Source organism: Phalangium opilio, unplaced genomic scaffold, assembly GCF_054372755.1.
Source record: "Phalangium opilio isolate 3A_F unplaced genomic scaffold, DU_Popi_V2 ptg000014l_1, whole genome shotgun sequence".
Taxonomy (NCBI): domain Eukaryota; kingdom Metazoa; phylum Arthropoda; class Arachnida; order Opiliones; family Phalangiidae; genus Phalangium; species Phalangium opilio.
Window position 1 is genome coordinate 4421325 of NW_028324149.1, and position 22615 is coordinate 4443939.

Here is a 22615-nt window from a genome sequence, read left to right on the forward strand (position 1 = left end):
GTAGTTTTCACGATTATTTAGAGAGGACGATCGCCTATCAAACTTAGTTTTGTAATTAATCAGCCAGTTAAGCCTGTAATTTAGTTTCGCTGTAACCTCCATTTTCTAATAATATTTCGTAATTTGTGTCTGTGTGCTTGTGTTCCTGGAAAAATCAACAGTCCGAGCCTAATTTCGGAGACAAAAAAATCGACTGAATAATGGTAAAAAAAATTGGCAAATTATTATGTTCTTGAACATCAAAATATAATAAAAATAACTTGTTGAATTATAATATTAAAATTCTAATTAAATAAACCTGGATTTATAACCAAAAAACTAGCCAAAAAACACTCCTTTGAACGCCCAGAAAGCAATCATTTGATTAGAAAAAAGCTCCCGTGTGAACGCTCATAACGCTCTCGTTAAAAAGCCAAAAACACTCTCATTTGAACGCCCATAATTCTCTTGTTTTAATGCCAAAAACACTCTTGTTAGAACTCCAAAACAATCTCATTTGAACGTCAAAATGATCTTATTTAAACGCCGAAATTAGTTTGAATTCTAATACATTCCTATTTGAACGCTAAAACGACCATGTCTGAACGTTTCATTAGCGCAAGGCAGTTATTCAAAATTGAATGAGATAAAGATTAATTTTTGAATGGTAATATATAAGCTGTTCAATAATTAGTGCTAGCGTTAAGTTATGATCGATATGACGGTATATTGATCAGAAATGAATGCCCGTGCTTAGTTTTGAACGCGTAAAATACTCCTGTTCAAAACGGAATGTTTCAGGTTAAATCTGAATTCGTCAATAGAGGCTTGTTCAAAATTGAACGGTCGTTATCATTTTTGCATGCCGTAAGCACGCTCATTTTTATCAGTGCAGCAATTTGGCTTAACGCCGATGTTAGTCAACATGTAAAGTCAGAAATTCATGATATAACCGTCTAATTCTGGTAAAATGAATATGATTTACTTCTCATTATTCAAGAAACACCTCATAATTCAACATATTATATTCTGAATATTATATGAAGTACTACCCATTTTTATGATTGAATAAAATTTGGTGATGTATAATTCTAATTTGCTTTTAATTTATGAACATTTCTGTTCATTATTGAATTTGGAAGCCGCAGAAAGGTAGTTTTACCTAAAAATTGGCTTTAGTGTCGGTCCCCCGCGATCGCAAAGAGTCGTGAATTATAGTCGACTCCCCTCCGTGTAGCGGGTAAAAGGGCCAGTATAGGGGTTTCTCATACAGGTATCACTACACTTTCGAGGCATGTTTAATTACTTATAATTAATTTTGCACAGTGAATGCACGTTGCCTCCAATCTTAAATCGCTTCTACATACTATCTTTTCACCAATTTGCATGCTTTTATCAAAAAGTGCACGATTTAAAAAAAAAATATGCTTGTTGGCTGCTGTACTCTACTATATCTGTCCGGCTTAGTTGCTCGGTAAAGCTTGGGATAGCCTGCGAGCAGCCTTGTCTTTCCTTTCATCTATTCTTTGCCTGGCCAACAATGAATGGAACCAAAAGGGCGCGGAATTACACTGGAATTACTTTAGGTACCTGGGTTCTTCACGTGTTCGCAGTTCTAGCTTCATAGTTTAGATAGACTTTGTAGCTGGCGCCTCTTCCCCCACCTTTCCTCGGGAAATCAAATTCTATCTATGTTCCCCCGTTTCAACTATGGGTGGCCGAGATTGTTTGACTCTTTCTCAAGAAACGCGGTTTATTGTTTGCCAACCTTGGCGTCGCCATTTCGTCAAAGGGTTCTATTTTTTGGCAAGAGGGTAGGAATGACCTCTTGGTGAAATATGTACCGGGAAACTTTATCGTTTGGCGCGAAGTGTTGACCAATCAGGGCCCTACATGTTGCGACGTCATGTCCCGCGCCATCGAGTTAAAGACGTTTCTACTTTCAAGACTTTGTGAAAAATTTAAACAAAAAATCGAAATCGGAGTGACGGGGTGAGAAGCCCCGAACACACGGTATTCCTGTCTTTGTGCCCCCCCCCCGCACGAGTAAAAAGATTAGAAATTTGACCGTGATAGAGAGCGGACCAAAATAAGTTTCGAGTGTGGGGCCATACCTTTTCTATAATCTTAAGGTAACATCTTATAGACTTACGCTAACATCTTATAGACTTACGCTAACATCTTATAGACTTACGCTAACATCTTATAGACTTACGCTAACATCTTATAGACTTACGCTAACATCTTATAGACTTACGCTAACATCTTATAGACTTACGCTAACATCTTATAGACTTACGCTAACATCTTATAGACTTACGCTAACATCTTATAGACTTACGGTAACATCTTATAGACTTACGCTAACATCTTATAGACTTACGGTAACATCTTATAGATAGTTTTCACACATGGAGGATTCATACCATTTTGTCCGCCAGATAGACAGGAACCCGGGCTATCTGGAGGACAAAAGCAGACTGGTTTTTGTCCGCCAGATAGCCCGGCCTCCTGGTGTAAATGGTATGAATCCTCCATGTGTGAAAACTATCTATAGACTTCCGCGCCCGAGTAAAGAAATAACTACTACCATAGAGAAAGGAAAGTGTTACTGGAGTAGAAGAAAACCTTATACCTGTTAGGGCTATTGCGCAAGACTGTAGCACCTTTTATAGGCAAAATAACATTTAAATTTACACATTCAAAAACATTTAAATTTACACATTCAAAAACATTTAAATTTACACATTCAAACACATTTAAATTTACACATTCAAACACATTTAAATTTACAAACATTCAAATATATTTCAATTTACAAACATTCAAATATTTAAATTAAAACTTAAAAGGTAATAGACCAATTCGAATATTACATGCAGAGAAAAAAACTTCCAGGGGCAAGCCGCCATTCTGAATAATTTCCCTCACGCCAGGAGACATCACTAGAGGCATGACCGGGCTTGCTAGCCTCTAACACGCAGTGAGCTTGGGCTGCCCTCTAGTGGTGTTTCGTGGCGTGAGAGAAATTATTCAGAATGGCGGCTTGCCCCTGGAAGTTTGTTTCTCTGCATGTAATATTCGAATTGGTCTATAGGCTGTAACACCCGCATTTGGCTCCCCTCCCCAAGCGATATAAAAGTATTTGAAACGGTATTTTTCCACTAAGAAAAATACCTCTTGCTCATCTCAAGAGAGATGCCCCAAAAAACCCACGGGTCCCGCGCTTCGCGCGCTGACCACGTGATGGAAAGTTTTCTTACCTATGGTTCTCCCAAAAACCCCTTTTGTCCGCGAGAGATGTTAAGCCGGGGTTGAGGGAGAGGAAAGGTAGAAAGGACATTTCTAACCAAGATAAGGTTGAGAGAGGATCAAATGTTTTTTTAGATTGCTCATGTAAATAAATTTTATGTTTCTTTATACTCAACGTGCGGTTGTTCTCAATTTTTGTAGCCCCCCTCGCGCTGCTCAAAACGCGATTGCCCGCTACAAGGCCTACTTGAATTATTTCTTAAGTCCACGGCGTTTAACAAACGTGTAACAAACGTATTAATTGTACACAATCTGAATATCATATAATAATAATAATAATAATTTGCTTTTTATTTGGAACATCTATTAAGACTACTGTCTTGTTTACAATAGAGTCCGACATTTTAATTAAATTAAATAAAAGATTAACGTGGTGTTTACGTTGTCGTTAACATTTGATTGATAAAAGGTGTAACCTCTTTTTTAAAGGTTTTTAGTGATTCAATAGTTTTAATTTGCCCTGGTAGAGAATTCCAGAGCTTAACACCCAGGTGTTTAATACTCTTAGATCTGTACTTCGTTAAGCATGTTTCTGTTTGAAAATTTTTATCACAGCTAAGAGTTTGGACTTTGCGATTTGAGTTTAGAATTGAGAACCAGCAGCAAGCAGAAACACACAACCGCGTTTCCTAATATTATATGAGCACACTTAATCGGAATACGTGGGTAATATATATATGTGATAAATGAAAACGAATCAGATCATACTAGAAACAGCAGATATTTTTGGAGGCGCTAATAGAGTGATGTCAGTATAGAGGGACACGACGATTTATTAGTGACATTGCATTATGGCTTTAAATAAAAACTTGAAAAGTTTAACCGAGCACATAAACGCCAGGAAAATTATTTAAAAAACTCCTTTAAATGGTGGGGATCTTGGGAATGGCATATAAACACCACAAAAAAGTATTTAAAAAACTCCTTTAAATGGTGGGGTTATAGCGAGTGGCTAATAAACACCCGGAAAAGTTTGAATAAACTCCTGTTAATGTTGGTGTTTTACGAAGAGTTAATAAACACCAGGAAAAGTATTTAAAAAACTCCTTTAAATGGTGGGGTTATTGGGATTGGCTAATAAACACCCGGAAAAGTTTGAATAAACTCCTGTTATTGTTGGTGTTTTACGAAGAGCTAATAAACACCAGGAAAAGTTTGAATAAACTCCTGTTAATGTTGGTGTTTTACGAAGAGCTAATAAACACCAGGAAAAGTACTTAAAAAACTCCTTTAAATGGTGGGGTTATTGGGAATGGCTAATAAACACTCGGAAAAGTTTGAATAAACTCCTGTTAATGTTGGTGTTTTACGAAGAGCTAATAAACACCAGGAAAAGTTTGAATAAACTCCTCTTAATGTTGGTGTTTTACGAAGAGCTAATAAAAACCAGGAAAAGTACTTAAAAAACTCCTTTAATTGGTGGGGTTAGTGGGAATGGCTAATAAACACCCGGAAAAGTTTGAATAAACTCCTGTTAATGTAGGTGTTTTACGAAGAGCTAATAAGCACCAGTAAAAGTATTTAAAAACTCCTTTAAATGGTGGGGTTATTGGGATTGGCTAATAAACACCCGGAAAAGTTTGAATAAACTCCTGTTATTGTTGGTGTTTTACGAAGAGCTAATAAACACTCGGAAAAGTTTGAATAAACTCCTGTTAATGTTGGTGTTTTACGAAGAGCTAATAAACACCAGAAAAAGTACTTAAAAACTCCTTTAAATGGTGGGGTTATTGGGAATGGCTAATAAACACTCGGAAAAGTTTGAATAAACTCCTGTTAATGTAGGTGTTTTACGAAGAGCTAATAAACACCAGAAAAAGTACTTAAAAAACTCCTTTAAATGGTGGGGTTTTTGGGAATGGCTAATAAACACTCGGAAAAGTTTGAATAAACTCCTGTTAATGTTGGTGTTTTACGAAGAGCTAATAAACACCAGGAAAAGTTTGAATAAACTCCTCTTAATGTTGGTGTTTTACGAAGAGCTAATAAAAACCAGGAAAAGTACTTAAAAAACTCCTTTAAATGGTGGGGTTAGTGGGAATGGCTAATAAACACCCGGAAAAGTTTGAATAAACTCCTGTTAATGTAGGTGTTTTACGAAGAGCTAATAAGCACCAGTAAAAGTATTTAAAAACTCCTTTAAATGGTGGGGTTATTGGGATTGGCTAATAAACACCCGGAAAAGTTTGAATAAACTCCTGTTATTGTTGGTGTTTTACGAAGAGCTAATAAACACCAGAAAAAGTACTTAAAAAACTCCTTTAAATGGTGGGGTTTTTGGGATTGGCTAATAAACACCCGGAAAAGTTTGAATAAACTCCTGTTATTGTTGGTGTTTTACGAAGAGCTAATAAACACCAGGAGACGTACTTAAAAACACCTTTAAATGGCGGATATCTTGGGAATGGCTAATAAACACCCGGAAAAGTTTGAATAAACTCCTTTAATGTTTCCAAGTGCTAAAAAACACCATACTGCTCCTGTAACACCTTAAAATTAAAAAAGCACCTCAAAAGGAACCAAATAGTACGTTATGGTATTATTTGGCACCACTAAAATACCTCTTTTTCTAACAGTGTATATACGATGTGGCTAAAAACCATCCTTATACATTAAAGTCGGTAGGAGGTCTTATCTAAGAGAGCTATCGCTCTCCTAGAATTTCAGTCTGTACTTCGGTCCTGTAATTAGCCCCGCCCTCTTATTGAAAAACACTCTGTATAGAGAGTGTAATAATAAATAGGATAATGAAGAATGGAATGGAAATAGGTCTTCTCGTCCCGTTTCTTGGTTTGGGGCTCGGCCACAGTCAGTGAGTCCAAATGAACTTTGACTTACCAGAGACGCGATGAAATCTCCAAAGAACGACCCAGTAGGCGCGATGATTTTCAATTGTCCATTTTTAAAAGGTTCCGCGATTTGCCTCAAAGAATTGATATGATCGTGGCTCAGGACGCTCGTAGATGCCTTCAAGTATCCACCGTAGAAAGGAATTAGGAAAAGAGAAGCCAAAAGCCACGAGGAGATCGCGATAGACGCGGGAAACCTACGAACTGGTATTCGACCACCTGTTGACGCGAACAAAAATAGACGGGAAGCGATAGTGAAAACACCATGTCTGATGGTTGTAACCCCGTGAATTTAGCAGCCCTGGTAATTGGGGAAACGGGATACTCGCCAGTATCTCTCTTATACAACACCAGAGTCAATAAAACAAGCAGCTTTCCGTACAATACCTTGATGTAACGTAACGCCAATAATATAGAGCGAAGCTGAACGTCTCTGTTTATTTCTTTTTTTCGGTGAAAGGACGCGAATGAAGATGATAATCAAAGCGGCCAAACCGAGAAAGATGATCCAAACCTGCGATAGAAATAGGCCAGACTTGTCCACAACATTGCATCACGGAAGGCTAAGCCAAATTTGAACTTACCTGGACTTGAAACGGACTCAAAAAGAAAACGGAGCCGATTTTCTCGGCGTTCTGTTCACCCACGAAGAAATGAGTGTTCTCCGAGAAGTAAGAGTCGCTGAAATCAATGGCCGACCTACGTTGGTAGGTGTCCGCTAAAAATGCCAATGCAACGTCCATTTCCTGCATGTTTAAAAGCCGAATATTTTTTCCAAAGGTAATAAATATAATTCGATTATAATATTCGCTACTACTCGTCAAGTAACGAATATTCGTTGGAAACTCGAATTAAGTCATCGTTGCATCTGTTGCAGCCAGTATTTAATTACCCGTTTCTGTAACGATCCAACCGCTCCCGTCCAAGAACCATTTTGAACTGAACCATAATTGAAGTTTGGCGTTTCGTGTAAAACATACCTAAAACAATAATTCTACTTCAAATGAAATGATTTCGCGACTTTATACACAGTGACTTTTGACTAGATTTCCTGGTTTGTATAGCGTTTTAGTAGAGGTTAGGTTTAATTACAGTTAGGTATCGGTTTGGTCAGTAAATTATGTGCGGCTCATATTAGTTTGGTTTTAAATATATTAAGTTTTGGATCCTTTAGGGGCGTAAGATGAGCGGTTCCAAGAGAATTAATCAAAACGTACGTAAAATTAACGGAATTGGACAAGGCGTCTAAGAGTTTGGCTTCAAATCCAGATAGTGTCCATTCAAAGTCCGTTCCGGGTGATTTTTTGGCTTGTAGTAATATTGTCTTGGGAGAAATTGCAAAAAATACGCTTATAATAGGGCAATCACTGAAACTTGGAAATTAATTAAACAATTTGGGAAAAAATCAAAGAGTTAGTGCGAGAGCCTTCAGATCGATGATCAAACACCGCCCTAAATTCGGCCTCAATTTTAAACCGCGACTAAAAACCCTGACAAACGATACAACCTTTTGATTCAGAAAAAGTTCAGTCAGCAAAAATTGGTCAGTGATACATTAATAATTCGGTGATTCAACTTCCGTTAATCTCACGACGCAACTAGTTAACTCAAGTTGAGTAATCAAAATGAACCAAAAAGTATGATCGTCTGAAAAGGCCTTAAATCTTATAGTAAGATTTGTTAAGGACTCGTTTAAGGCGGGGGTAGACGTAAATTTCTTAAGGCGGGGGTAGACGTAATTTTCTTACTTGAATAAACGTGATACTAAAATGTTTATAGGCGCTTTTCAAACATAACTCGTCCATTTTGGTTCGAGTCTACTTTTAAAATAAGAGATTATAGGTACAAAGCGATCTTTCTTTCCTTCAAAAAGGAATTTTAGCAGATGGTCAGAGCGTGCGACACTATTTTAACTACGTCAAAAAACACTATGAATATTTTAGTACATCGTGGGAACATTGCCGTAACGATACGGGCGATAAAGCTAAGTCAAGAGATACTCGCGGCTAAAAAGGGGTTTTTTTAATAACTTTTTCTCAAGTTCTCGCAAATACGATGAACTATCAAGATCTTTATTTACAGACCATTTTGGAGTCTCTTAACTTGATATTTTAAATGTAATTTGATTCTAAAAAAAGTTTCAACTTTTAACCATGGATAAAGAATGCGCGTCGGGAAATTTGATTTCACGCTACGGGATAGGTAACTCCCTATCTATGAAGGCAGCTTATACTCTGTTACAACATCGGTTGGCAGCACGTGCAAACCTAGCTCTCTACGAAACCTCGGTTTGCGCGTACTGACAAGAGACGAAATCAGTAATGATTTTCAGGATTTAAAATCCCGAGAAGAGCATGTTGCCATCTATGTTTTTAACGGCAATTTTGCTTCTCAATCTGTTTTATATTAACATTCTTTATTGCCTTATGATTTAAAATAATTAATTTAAATTTATATTTTATCGTATACACTTCAATTGAATTATTCTAAAAAAAAAAACCCATAATTCTTTCCACTTGGTTAAAAGGCGCCACCATTGGCTTGTAGGGACTTAAGGATTCAATAATTATTTATTTTTTCATAGCTTGAAAGATTCTTGGTAATATCATAAGTTAATGAGACACGTTCCATCGTAAATGGGTTTCTTTGTCAAAATCATAATAATATATTACTGAGAAAAGGTCTTACAATCGTGGCTTTGAAATTAAAACTTTTTGAAGCCCTGCCTTTACACGTAAAATTCAATTTCTCTTGTCAATTCCATTCCAAAAAACGTCAAAATCGGACCAGAATTAAGGAAGATACGAATTTTATGTAAATGTCATACACCGGTGTATTGCGGGTAAAGGTTTTACAGGGGCTCGTAGGAAATACATGGTCGAGTTTGCCCCTGGAAGTTGGCATTTCTGATTTTTTGATAAAATAAACGATTTACTATCAAAGACTGCATTCTGAAGTTTAAATATAAAAGACTCTTGATGTGGAGGATAAATTAGAAATTACACCGCTTGACCGGGGGGGAGGGTTTCTTCTCAATGATACCGACAAGTTTGTAACTTTGGCAGAATGGTAAAAATATAAATGAAAACCAAATTTTTGAACGTCTTAGTTTCCTTCCACGCTTAACTTTTAAGTACCGCTTTATTTCGAACATTTCTGCCGTATTTGGCTTTATTCAATAATCAGATCCTTCCGCGAAACTTCTTAATACGTCTAATGAACCCTATTCCAATTTTATGAATCAGATATTATAAAATGTGGCGACACCGTTCGGTAAACGCCGAGTTATTTCCTCCTGGCCGGAAGCGACCAGAAACTGAAGAGCTCTCTTCAGATGGCTAGAACTTTGAAAGGCCACGTGCGCGGCGCGGGAGTTCTTCTAAGGATACGGAAGGATTTCCTCTCATTCGCTCCTGAACCACACGCCGAGTTAGTTCTCTCCAGCATTCCGGGCTACGTCGTTCATCTCAGCTCGCCTTCGATGAACGGGAGGAACTCGGATGCCAAACGCAAGGGCAACGTCAAATGTTTACCTTTTCGTCCCCCGGTCCTCACTCAACCCTATCCAAGTAGGGCTCGAGACGTCGGCTTACTTTTAATTACAAAATGACCACGTGACCCGTTTTCGCGACGTGACCCGCCAAGTCAAACTCCGACTCGGAACGTTTTGACTTCAAGGCGCTGTTTATACCGAATAGAGCCGAAGACTTTTAGGATTTTCAATTACAAAGTGACCACGTAACCCGTTGTCCAATTACGTTGACACAACTCCGAAGTGACGAGAAAGAGTGGATGGTAAAAACCCGGAATAGCGCTGAAACTAAGGGAATTTTACTCAATGTCCACTCGACCTATTCACTGTCCGTTTGTGTTTAAATTATACGGCGGGATTAAACTCAATCTTAAATTGATTATAAATTAGTCGGCGCCTTTCAAATATCGCAAAACATAAGAGTCTTAAACATTTTCGTATTCGGTATAATTACGAGTGCTAATTAAGAACATTTTGCCGCTATTTTCCACGCTGGCAAATTTAAGCGTGGGTTGATCGGTCCAATGGATACAAAAATATTCTTGATTGGATGTGTCGTATTAACCTTAAATGCGGGTAAGATACTTTTACAACTGTAAATTATTTTTAACTTAGTAAGGCTAAGGTATAGCCGGCGTTGTTGTCCCAATGGGTGTTCTTCAAAGGGACTGGACACCAGCAAGAGTTTCCCGTCTATGTACGCTTTAAATAATCAAGAATAGGGGACAGGCTTATTTACAGGTTTAACGGATAGGAGTTCGCCCCAGCTCCTTTTCAACCAAACAAACCACTCTTCCAATGAACCTTGATAACGTTACTGATTGTTCAATCGCGGTTGTAGTTTGATTATTCAAAGAACAAAGGAACAATTTTGTCAAATATATTTAAGAGAGGAGGTTAAACTAACTAAGGTTAACATGCACCCTGTTAATTTTCTCAAATTTCAGTAATATGTTCGGGTACACCTCAAGAAGGTCCAAACTTCATCGACGAACCCGCGTCTCGCGTGGACTTTACAAACAATTCCGGCGCTTCGGTCCTATGTTCTTCCAGGGGTAACCCTCCGCCAGTAATCACGTGGCAAAATTCGGACGGTAGTGTCGTGTCCAGCGTGTCGGGACTACGCGAGCTCAAAGCGGACGGGACCTTGCTCTTCCCGCCGTTTAGGCCAACGAGATACCGTCAGGATATCCATTCCGCCGCTTACAGATGCTTGGCCACTAACTCAGTCGGTACCATTCGAAGCCGGGATATACGCGTCAGAGCCGGCAAGTTTTAATTTTAACGCAAATTTTGGGAGGCTTAAATGGGCGATTTCGGGTCCTCCCTAACACGAGTTACGATTACGGATGCCCTTTCATTTAATTCCATTGTTTTTTCTTACCCATAATGCATTGCCAATACCAGTTCTTTCGCAAGCGTACGACGTTAGAGTCTACGACCAATTCGTGCCACGTGGTAACACAGCCATTATGAGATGTCACGTGCCCGCTGTCGTCAGAGATTACGTCACTGTCGTATTATGGGTCCGTGACGATGGAATTACCATAGGACCACCCGGAGTTTCCAGTAAGTTTCATTAAAAACATTTTTTAACCATTGTTTACGGAACAGGATTTTTTTGGAGTGCCAACTTCCAGGGGTAAAACTGATAATGTATTTCCTATGAGCCCCTGTAAAACGTTAACCCGCAATACACCAATGTACGACATATTTATAAAATTTCTATCTTACTTAAATCTGGTCCGATTTAGGCGTTGTTGGCATCAAATTGAAGCCCAAATTACGTTCTACGTGTATGGTGAAAGCACCCGAAATTTCAGTATTTTTCTAGGTCAAATTCAGACAACTATATTTTCAACAAGTTCTACCGTATTTGTTCCATAATTAAATCATTCGATGATAATATAATTGTTACAGGGTCCGTGTTGAAGGAGACAATGAACTAAAGCTAAAAATAATTTTTAGGCCAATAATAGACATTTTCAAGTAATATATATATTATGTCAATTTATGTCTATGAACTCTGTTCTGGATTTTCCAACTCAAAATTGAAAAGTTGATCAGGAAACATAGCGACATGAATTCAAAATTAACATTGATATTGCAATTTATATTATAAGCCTAATATACTAAATAATACGTAGATTTACTTAAATCCTAGCACGTACGTTTTCGCGTAAACGCGTTATGAACCCTAAAACATATTCATTACCCTCCAAAACTGTACAAAAAAAACCTGTAGAAAAGCGTGAAACGAGGGTAGGGCGACGTTAATTACTCTTCCAACGAGCTGGCGTTAAAAAAGGGTAGAGATAACGGAGATATCTAGTTCACGGAAAGAAAAAAACGCGTACTCTCTAGATACCTTCGTTAAATTGAAAAAGATAGTGTACGGTAGAAAGGCTGGTTTTATCAGCGAAAAAAGGAAAGTTTGTTTCGCTAGAGGGAGGAAGTCCTTAGTTTCGCTTAGCTTGAAATGTCAAAGCAAGTTGCTCTTCGCTATACTCGGCCCGAGCTGGTTCGCTCGCCTTTACACGTATCTCTTTACTCCTGGTACTGAATAGTGATTATAAAAACATTTACTCGTCTTATCCGTATCAACAAAGTTTCGGGATAAAACTCGCGCTGATAACGTTATTTCATTTTTGGGCATACATTCTATTTCTTTCCATTCTAGGTGACAAATACGCCGCGTTGCACACCGGTGAATTATTGATTCGAAACACGGAACCCAATGACGCGTTTCGGGCTTACAAATGTCAGACGCGTCATCGACTGACGAACCAACTGATTACCAGTTCCTCAGCTGGACAACTAATAGTTACGGGTAAGAGACAAGAAGGGTGGTAGGACCGCAGTACAGCGAGGCGAATTTTATAGGGACATCCCCTAAACAAGTTACGATTTTCTACTCTATCAATGGAAGGCGAAAGCTTTTTCAGAGCGCTTCTAGAGCGGTAAATGACTTCCGGGTTTTGTTTCAGAACCACACGGTTCACTGTCACCCAAAATCATCGAGAGCCGTTCCCCTCGAAGAGCTAAAGTAGGAGACGCGGTTTATTTGCCTTGCGTGGGACAGGGTGTCCCGAAACCCACGTCGTTTTGGTACAAAAAACAAGGAAATACCCTCAGATCATTAAGCGAAACTCATCGGGGAAATCACGAACTTTTAACGTTTCGTAAAGTCTCGCTTCAAGACGGTGGAAGTTATATTTGCGTTGTTAATAACACAGTTGGACGGGATGAATATTCGACAGAGTTGCTCGTTACGGGTAAGGTTGATCGTGGCAATTATCTTACTTTATTCCCACTAAATACCGAGAGGTTCTAATTACGAACGTACTATTGGTCATTTGCCATAAACACTAGCTCCTGTATCGGCTCATATCCAACCAGGAACTCTATCAGCGGACGTCGGTCGACGCGCTTCCTTGACCTGTAAGGTGACCGGTCACCCTTTACCAACAGTCACGTGGTACAAGGATGGAAGGTCATTGGCTTTCGACAGTCGGGTCACTTCGGTCAGCGGAGACGCTCTTCAAATCTTGACGGTGCGGAGGGAAGACAAAGGGATGTATCAATGTTTGGCCACGAACGAATTCGAGTCTTATCAAGCTACAACCGAGATAAATATAGGAGGTAAGAATTATTTAACAATATTAAGGTTAAAGTAGGTTTTTTTAAAACTGGCCAGTAATCATTGAATTGCAGAGGACGCCCCCGTCTTCACGAGCACCTTCGAGGAAATGTCGAGAAATCCGGGCCAAGCCTTCTCCCTGAAGTGTTCGGCATCGGGCAAACCATTACCGGAAATCACCTGGTCTCTAGATGGTCAGAGCGTACAGGAAGCCTATCATATCCGTATCGGGGATTACGTCAGTAGCGAATACACGGTGAACAGCTACGTCAATATTAGCAGCGCCTCCGTTCAAGATGGTGGCCTGTATCTTTGCAGCGCTACCAACGACGTCGGAAAAGTGTCGCATTCATCCAGGGTCAATATATTGGGAGCGCCTTATATCAGACCGATGAAGAACGTTTCGGCTCTAGCTGGGAAGGAAGTGCTCCTTCACTGTCCGGTCGCTGGTTACCCCATCGAGAAGATAGCCTGGGAACGAGGCGAGTCTAGAACTTCCTAGAAAATATCCTTTTCGGCCTTTACTTATACAGTACTGTAGAATTAAGAATATTCTAAAATAGACCTTTTTACTATTACCGTTGAAAGAAAGTCGTCGTTTGCCACAAAGCCACCGTCAACGCGTCTTCGAGAACGGAACGTTACTTCTGAAGCAAGTACTACGCTCGACTGACAGCGGAAGCTACACGTGTTTCGCCGAGGATAAGCGAGGGAGGACAGCCAGGCGAGATGTCCATCTTAGCGTTTTAAGTGAGTTCTAAAGCCGCCTCTTACATTGTTCGCCAATTTAATCAGAGTAAAGTTAGGGTTCAACTAAAATCAGTCTCAGAACCAAAAAACCATAGAACTAATGCAGAACAATACAACGTAGAACAACCCCCCCCCCCTTAAACACCATCAACCCCTTTACACTAAAGAAAGCTATTATTTCTCAAATTGTTGTCGCTCCGGTGACCCTGACTCTAATCGGTTCGTCACGCGCAGTTCCTCCGGCGGTGGAACCATTCACTTTCCCGAAGGACTTGACAGAAGGGAAACGCGCCGGCGTGGCTTGCGTCGTGTCAGCGGGAGATTTACCCATCAGTATACGATGGCTTAAGGACGGAGCTAGCTTAGCGGATGAACTGAAGGCCTCTATAAGCAACGCCAATGACTTTACCTCGTTCCTGTCCTTTTCAACGGTGCAACGGAAGCATAATGGACGATACACTTGCGTCGCTAGCAATCCCGTCGCGTCAGCCAACTATACGGCTATCATGACGGTTCACGGTAACTTTCAACAAGTTCTCGAGTGTGAACCAACGATAATTGCACAGTCTTTTCTTTATTTTCAGTGCCTCCGAAATGGAGGGTTGAACCCAACGATAAATCGGCGGTTTTGGGGGAGTCGGTGACCTTTGACTGTCAAGCGGATGGTTTCCCCGCTCCCGTGATTAGGTGGAAACGCTCCATGGGTAATTCCTTTTCGTAACATATAATTCCCCATCATATAATGGTTCCCATCCCAGTCTTCGCGTTCAACATACTCAATATTTGAAATCCACTCGTTAAAAATGGAATTTGATTTAAACCTTACTTAGGTCAGGGTAATTTCCAAGTGATTATCAGCAGCGCCAACATTCAAATCAGAGAAAATGGTTCTCTGACAATACGCGAAGTCAGCAAAGAAGACTCGGGCTCGTACATGTGCCAAGCTACTAACGGTGTTGGGCCCGGTTTAAGTACCGTAGTACATCTTAAAGTCCACGGTAGGAACATCACTAAAATGACGTAATATTGTAATTGTCCAATGAGAGCTTTACCCCGTGGGATGTCGTTTTAGTCGCCGCTCATTTCGGCAAGCGATTCGAAGCTCAGAGTACGCGAAAGGGCCAGGCGCTGACATTGTCTTGCGAAGCCAAAGGTGAAAAACCAATTACGATCGTCTGGACTAAGGACAGACATAGCTTCGATCCTCATACGGAATCGAGGCGAGTTACTTTCGCAATTGCACTTTGTAAATGCAACGAGGGCGTAAAACCTTTGGTCCCGAGTGCAGGACCCTCCCTTTAGGCGGAACACCCCGTTGTATTTTAAAGCATTCCCGTGTTTTTTCCGTTTGTTCAGGTATATTCTAGAAGAAGAAGATTTGGAAGACGCGATTAAATCGGTCATTCGAGTCCCATCAGCGGATCGACGCGATTCGGCACTCTTCAGCTGCCTGGCTGAAAACACTTACGGCAAAGATGAAATTACCTACCAAGTTATTGTTCAAGGTATACCCACGCTTAATTTCTGTTCAGAGTTTTAGGCCGTTCCGTTTTCTCCCGAACACAACAGAATTTAAGCCTTGAACTTTTAATCCTAATAGGGGAAATTCTAATTTTCAGAAGCGCCCGACAAACCGAGGAATCCGTCGATATTGGCGAAAGGTAGTCGAAGTTTCTCAGTTTCTTGGTCTCATCCGTACAGCGGCAACAGTCCTTTATCGGCCTACATCCTCGAGTATGCCAGAAACACGGGTAAGCAGCTACCTTTTTACAATACGGACTCGCGTCAGACGGCAATGATATTAATTACATTAACGGAACGCTTGAAATGAGCCGAAAATAAACTCCTTATAAGGGAGGGAGGGGTTATCATTTACGTTCCGCTGGTTAGCCGGGCCATTTGCCCATCCAAGGTGCTAATAACGGATTGGGAGTCTAATCTTTATTGGTTATTTGTACTACTTATAGTTGTAGTAATTTCGGTTTGGGCGTAGCGTTGTCAGTAAGTCAAAATGATCTTTAATTAGTGCAAAAGTAAATATAGGCGTATCTTTTCTCGTCCACCCATTTCCAAACATCCTATTTATATCCTCTTGGCGTCCGTCTATCTTTTCTGGTCAATTATATACTATATAAATTTGAACTGGACGCGCTCGGACCCTGGCTGGTGGACGCAGAGCCGTGGGAGCGATCAAAGAAGGTTAACGTCGAAGGATCCCTAAACGAATTCACCGTTCAAAATCTAATACCGCGGACAACGTACCGAGTACGTTTGTTCGCGGAGAATGCCCTTGGAATGAGCGAAGCTAGCGAAGTGATGACCGTTACCACGGACGAAGAAGGTAAGTCAGTTTTATCTTAGAACCATTAATCCCTTCATCGTTTTACAAACGCTGTAGTAGGCCTAGATGAACTTTCAAACCCTCTGGTCAAAAGGGTAAACGGGACCTGTTCTTCAAATACACGAATTTTTTCTCTTCATTTGATTTATTTTTTGTTGTTTTTCGCGTCAAAACCAAATAATATTCGGTAGAGCCTCGCGACTAGAGTCGTTTTAAGGGTGAAGGGATAACTAGAAAAATCGAGTATTATGCCGGAGGTTGAAACCGTCCTATAATTCCGGAAACGAAGTTAGGACCAAATGACGGAAATGGGATCGAGAAAATTAAATTCTGGAAACACGTTTTAAAAGCTTTAGCAATTTCATTTCCCGTTTGCGTGTTTTGAGGAAATGAAAGTGGATTCCCATCCATTTATATCAAGATAAACTAACGTGGTACTACGAGGAAACGTAAACACGATTACATTTATTTTAGATGACGTTGCATTCGGTCATTATACACGTAGAGACCAAACCGGGAATAATTAAGAGGGTCCACCGTCTCGATAAATCATCTTAACGTGTTTAATATATCCAATTTTTTTTTTGTTTGTTTTCGGCGTTTTTACTCGCAGCTCCAAATGGACCTCCGCGAGATATTCGAGTGACGGCTACCAGTTCTAAATCCTTGAGAGTTTCTTGGAAGGTAAATAACCGTTTCGAAGGCAGCCTGTTGAAAATCAAAGTTCCGGTTTAATCGAAATTTCTCCTTCGAATCTCTGTTTTTTATAGGCACCGTCCCAGAAGGACAGCTGGAACGGAACGGTACTGGGATATTACGTTGGAGTAAAACAATTCTCGGCAACCGAGCCTTTCAGCTACAAAACGGTCCAAGTAAGGGACTCGGGCGCCGCTGGCCAATGCGAAATAAGCAACTTGGAACGCCACGCTAAATACGTCGTGGTCGTTCAAGCCTTCAACGCCAAAGGAGCGGGACCGACATCCGCGGAAGTCCTCGAGGAAACCTTGGAGTTTGGTAAGCGTTTCTTCACAATTAGTCGCACCAAGCGAGCGCGAGCATTTTGAACGATTGGAAAAAATGATAAATTTGAAACAAATATATAAAAGTTTTAGCTTAGCCCTATTCTAATCCGTATAAGTATGGGACCCTCGATAAGTAAAATAATACGGGGTTGAACTGTCTCGCCTACAGATCCTCCAATCGCTCCACGCCTTTTCGTCGTGACAGCGACCTCAACTTCAATTCACGTCCAATGGGAAAACCTCGAAGAAGACGGGGAACCAGTTGGAGGTACATTACAATTCACTATTTCATTGTCCTATCCGAAACGATTAAAGCTAGTTGGGTCTTATCATCATTCGAGAATGGCGTATTTAATTACTAAGGTCTTCCCTCTATCTATCCCTCCTCTCCCAGGGTATATTTTATTTCACAAAACGGAAGATTCCGAATGGGACGAAGTGACCATTCCGGCAGAGAGGTCATCTTTCTACGCTCAAAATTTGCAATGTGGTAAAAAGTACCAACTGTATATCGTGGCTTTCAATTCGGCCGGTCGGGGTCAACCGAGTGAAGTCGTCACCGCCAAAACCGACGGCAATGGTAAGCGACATTTATTGTCATGGTGAACTTGAACGAAACAACATTCACGCTAAGTTCGTTTAAATTCATCGAATTCAATTTTTGTTTCGATTCCTTTTTTTACGACAGTTCCTTTAGCCCCTGACAAGTCCGACCTGTTAACCAGTAACTCGAGCGCGGTGACCCTTCATCTGACCTCGTGGGAGAGTTCAACGTGCCCTATCACGTTCTTCGTGGTGCGGTACAAACCACGTGACCAGAGAGAATGGATACTGTTATCCAATAACGTCTTACCCGCTCAAAAGCTAGTAGTGATAGGCGATTTAAACCACGCCACTTGGTACGCTCTGCTGATGACCGCTCATAACGACGCCGGATTTACCGAAGCTGAGTACCTATTCGCCACTTTGACTCTCGCGGGAGGTAAGTCCAACATTTTGCACTATTCGTGTCATCGTGTGGTTCTCTTTTTCCTCCAAAAAACGATGAGGTTAATCATAAAGCTATTTAAGGTTAGGGGAGGGGTCTAAAATAGGACAGGGTTCTTAACGGGTTTAGCGGGGTCAAGATATATTTCTTTGAAATAGGGACCGTCCCTCCATTGGCCGTATCTCCGGATCCAGGTAGAGAATTAGCCCAACAATTAAAAATGATAATTTCCATCATCGTGTGTACGACGGTTGTCCTGGTTCTAATAGCCACCGTTTCCCGCGTCATATGGATCAAAAGACTCAACCAGAACTACGCCAATGACAACAATTATCAGCCAGGTGAATTTACAATTAAAAAGACGGTATATATGGAAGGGGAGTTGCGGGACCGGTCACTCTGAAGCCCTCTCCAACCCCCTTTGGATTCGGCTATAATCCATTATACTTTTTGGCCACCCGACGCCCCTAGGGGATGAGCTCAGAGACCACGAGGTCAGTAAGAACATGGACACAGTTCCAATGACCGTATGGGAGAAAGCACCGCGAACAACGGACGATGGTCGCGTACTAAACCAGAGCGGGGAACAACTATACTACCCATCGCCTAATTACGCCACGAGCCGGCTTTCGGTCTACTCCTCCGAGTACCAAGCCGCTCCTGGAAATCCGAGTTGGAAAGGCCAGCACGCGCCGCCGGGTCATCACGAGCGAATAGACCACGCGTATGACGTCCCGTTTTTAAGACGTCATCATCACGTGCCTTCAGAAACAAGTGAGGTGGCTAGCGGGTTATCTTTCAGTTGTTGTAGATTTTGCACGTGAAAGGGGAATGGGTCCTCGGCACTTAGGGCTCATTTTGACAATAATATCGCTACTATTTTTGCCCCATTTCCTAACTTAGGCTAGCGTATCCGAGAGAATGCGTGGGTTAGACAAGAAGTATTTCACGAGTACGGATGGCCCCTGCCTTCCAGGTAAATACGCAGCGCATTTCCTACAAAATTTAAAATTGAAATTCCAGCTTTAAAATATTTCGAAAATATGTTTGAATGAATATTTACGGTTCAGGGGAAATTGTTTAGAATATCTTCAAAGTTGTATTAAGAAATATTTTTCGAGAAACTAAAAGAAATTTCGACAATTTGGGAAATTCTTCGCTTAGAAATATTGTCTAGGAATCTAGTACAAGAGATCATTTATAAATTTTGGAGTTTCCAAGTCATTTTGGAAAAGCTAACGTCAGAGGGGTAGCGCGAATTAGCAATTTACGTATTTTTAACTAAAAAGGTGGCTTAGAAAAACGAAAAGGTGAAACGCGAGTTTTTAAAATATCGAAACTGCGCGGTGAATTATGGGTTGTTACTCGTTACAATAACAAGAACATCGTAACTTAAACGCGTTTGGTTTTATTCGATGGTAATTATTTTAGAGGCGGTTGTAGAGTTGCCACCCGAACACGGCGACGTTCCCAGAAACTCCGCGGCCGTACTACCAACAACTACGGACATAGGAGCATTCGTCGTTCAAACCGAACAAGATTTTCTTTACAAAGCTCAAAGTCGAGCTCATCAGAGAAGGGCCCGACATAGAAGCGAACCTCGAGTACGACCCCTAACTCGTAAACCGCAAAGACCGAGGTAAGCTCCGAGCCTGGCTAAATATATAGGACCGACGTACAAGTGGTTCTACGGGCAAATCAGTTTTGAGTCCAAAATTGAACTTCTAAGCAGGGCTGGAAATAAGAAAAACTTCCTATAGGATACGTGTCCAGTGATACAACCTTTGACTTGAAAATTTATAGGACATTGTCCACTGAAGCGTGTAAAAATAGCGTGGCATCTTCATAGTTCAGCTATCAAAACTAAGGAAAATATATTGGTCAAAATGTCCAGTGACCCCCATAGTTTTTCCTTATAAAATTTTGGGACATTTCAATATTTTATTGGACAATGTCCAGTGTCCTGTGTTTATTTCCGGCCCTGCTTCTATGATCGATTTAGCCTGCCTGCCCCCCTTCCCCCAAGAGACGGCTCAGTTTGATGAGGTTAATTTTAAGAGGGTGGGTCATCCGTAAATCGCTTCGAATAAATCGTAACTCGACGAATTAATTTCAGATATTCGGACGGGGAGAGCGACGAAAACGCCTACTCGTACAGCGACGTCGAAGAAAACTCGAGTGTTTTTCGCGATCGCGAGGAAACCGAATTGTCCGAAACCGAGAGTGACCGTCACTTAAGAGCCCTTTATTACCAACGCCGAAATTTACAATGATCTTAGACTTTGATAAAAACAACTTTAACGAAATTATCGTTAATTAAATGCCCAAGGATGTAATTAACTTTTTGAGATAGATATTTTATAACTTTTGGAAATAAATGTGTTCGTACACTTATAGTCAATTAGAACGGTGGTGGCCAAATTAAAAGATAAATGATATTTAAATACAGTGCTAAATAAAAACTGAAAGGCCAACAAAATTCGTCGTATTTCAGCCTTTTTTACGGAAAAATTCGACTAAATTAACTTGGTCTATTCCACACTGTATATAATTAAAGTTACGTTTTTTATAATAGTTATAATAGTTTAAGAACAAATTAATTAAGAGCTTTGAACAAAGAAAAAAACCCCCCAATATTAATGAAGTGTTCGAAGATGTTGTGAAAACTTGAAACGAAAAATATATGTTGATTTTTATACCAAAAATTACGCTTGAATTTATTTCAATCTAAACTTTGCACTATACTTTAAAAAACGCAAACTTCAGAATTACGTCGCGAGTTGGACTACAAAATCTTCAGGCAGCGTGGATGTTTCTAATAATAGCGTAGGTAGAGCTCTAATTGATCAAGTTTTAGAATGAGACTCCCTAATTTGGGACTAACGCTTAGTTCTTCGCTCCAACGAGCCATCCAAATTAAATTAGCATTAACAAGCTCGGGGGGAAATTAGCTTACTAACACCTTTTGTTACAAATTGTAGCCTTTGATTCTAAAGAGATGTCTTAGATTATGATAACGGTATAAGATTCGGTTCTTCTTAAATAATTGATTTAATTACTAAGTAATTAAATACGCTATCAATTGATTTTAATTAATTATATCAGTCAGGGTTGGGACGAAATGTTTATGATGAAAAACCCTCACTGACTTTTCAAAATTATCCCGGCTGAGCAAATTTCCCAAATATCCCTAACCATTATAAAGGGTGTTTACCCGAGCCCACTTCATGATGACACCTGGGCCCATCAGGTTTCCTTAGGTTCAAATTGAGTGAAAAGGGTCCAGGGAACAAGAGGGTCTACAACATTCACTTATTAGAAACACTCAGGGTTGTGTAACAGGCCTACAGCCTACGTCTTATTTGGTGGTACAAAAATTGATCCGTTATCAAAAGCGTTTCTTAGATTTTTTTTCTTGTCCCGCTTGTAAACGCGTGGGAATTCAACATAAACCCGTTCAGTTTAAAACCAATGCATTCAAAAGCCGTATTACATTAGTTTCCCGTCTCCTCGTTTATCTTACTACTCGCGCTTTTAACGTTCATTACATCTATTTCTATAAACGTAACGCGTGGCGTCTCGTATTACGCGATAGGGCCTAGTGTCAACTTCAAAGTTCAGTAAGTACCAGGGTAGTATCGTTGTATTTAAATGAAGGTTAGCGTAGGCCTTGTCCGCCTTGCTTTTTCAAGGTGATACGATAAGGATGGGTGCTCGAATCTGGTGACGACAACGAGTTAGCGATCGTTAGAAATTCGTGTTCCACCAAAAAATGCTGATGAATAAAAATGAATAAAACAAGACCAGCCGCATCGGGTGCTGCCCAAGGGTGCATGCCACCCTAAGAACAGCATAAACACGCCCAGTTTCATCCCAAGGAGCGCTTTACAGTCTTAATGAAGCTCAAACTCCTAATTACGGGTCTATACCTATTTAGAAACTATGGATTAAGTAAACTGGTCATTACTGGTCTCCCATAGACTGTATTTATGGTACCAATAGGGCTCCTTGGCTTGGGAGGGACGTTCTTACACCTCGAATCGAGTATTATATGTTAAAATGTAAGAACAGTAAAAATCAGCCGCGCAGTTTTGAAATTGGAGCTTTTTCTACGAGCGGATCGTCTAGAATTTCTCGAGAAGGGTTTTCTTTGAATATTTTTGCTGGGCGTAAGATTAAATTTTAAACTATCCTCGGTTCAC

The 22615-nt window shown here is 40.4% G+C and overlaps 2 protein-coding genes across 3 annotated transcripts in view; one reads left to right on the forward strand and one right to left on the reverse strand.

Moving 5' to 3' along the window:
* The window catches only part of LOC149705246 (uncharacterized), a 55619-nt gene that overhangs the window by 18056 nt on the left and 14948 nt on the right, over positions 1-22615 (reverse strand). For both annotated transcript variants that reach the window (XM_089865499.1, XM_089865500.1), the window contains exons 2-6: positions 7358-7464; positions 7033-7120; positions 6725-6886; positions 6528-6654; positions 6130-6359 (exon numbers count right to left, since the gene is read on the reverse strand). In XM_089865499.1, the coding sequence (XP_089721625.1) occupies positions 6130-6359; positions 6528-6654; positions 6725-6883 (516 nt within the window). In that variant the 5' untranslated portion in view covers positions 6884-6886; positions 7033-7120; positions 7358-7464. The remainder of the gene's footprint in view (positions 1-6129; positions 6360-6527; positions 6655-6724; positions 6887-7032; positions 7121-7357; positions 7465-22615) is intronic.
* On the forward strand, positions 9475-20686 carry LOC149705250 (cell adhesion molecule Dscam1-like). The gene is made up of 25 exons (XM_089865658.1): positions 9475-9709; positions 10620-10940; positions 11080-11241; positions 12353-12502; positions 12660-12947; positions 13045-13314; positions 13387-13798; positions 13905-14062; positions 14297-14581; positions 14647-14766; positions 14893-15060; positions 15135-15282; positions 15419-15567; positions 15682-15813; positions 16239-16403; positions 17017-17087; positions 17174-17417; positions 17595-17693; positions 17820-18005; positions 18114-18442; positions 18520-18754; positions 18885-19192; positions 19317-19389; positions 19845-20052; positions 20530-20686. The coding sequence occupies exons 1-25, from the start codon at positions 9475-9477 to the stop codon at positions 20684-20686; spliced, it is 5073 nt and encodes a 1690-aa protein (XP_089721784.1).

Excerpts from the sequence above, each read along its gene's own strand:
- LOC149705250 (XM_089865658.1), top strand. The coding sequence starts at position 9,475 with ATGGCTAGAACTTTGAAAGGCCACGTGCGCGGCGCGGGAGTTCTTCTA. Across the intron at positions 15,061-15,134 it reads AGTACATCTTAAAGTCCACG|TCGCCGCTCATTTCGGCAAG; the intron begins GTAGGAACATCA and ends ATGTCGTTTTAG. Across the intron at positions 17,088-17,173 it reads CCTTGAGAGTTTCTTGGAAG|GCACCGTCCCAGAAGGACAG; the intron begins GTAAATAACCGT and ends TGTTTTTTATAG.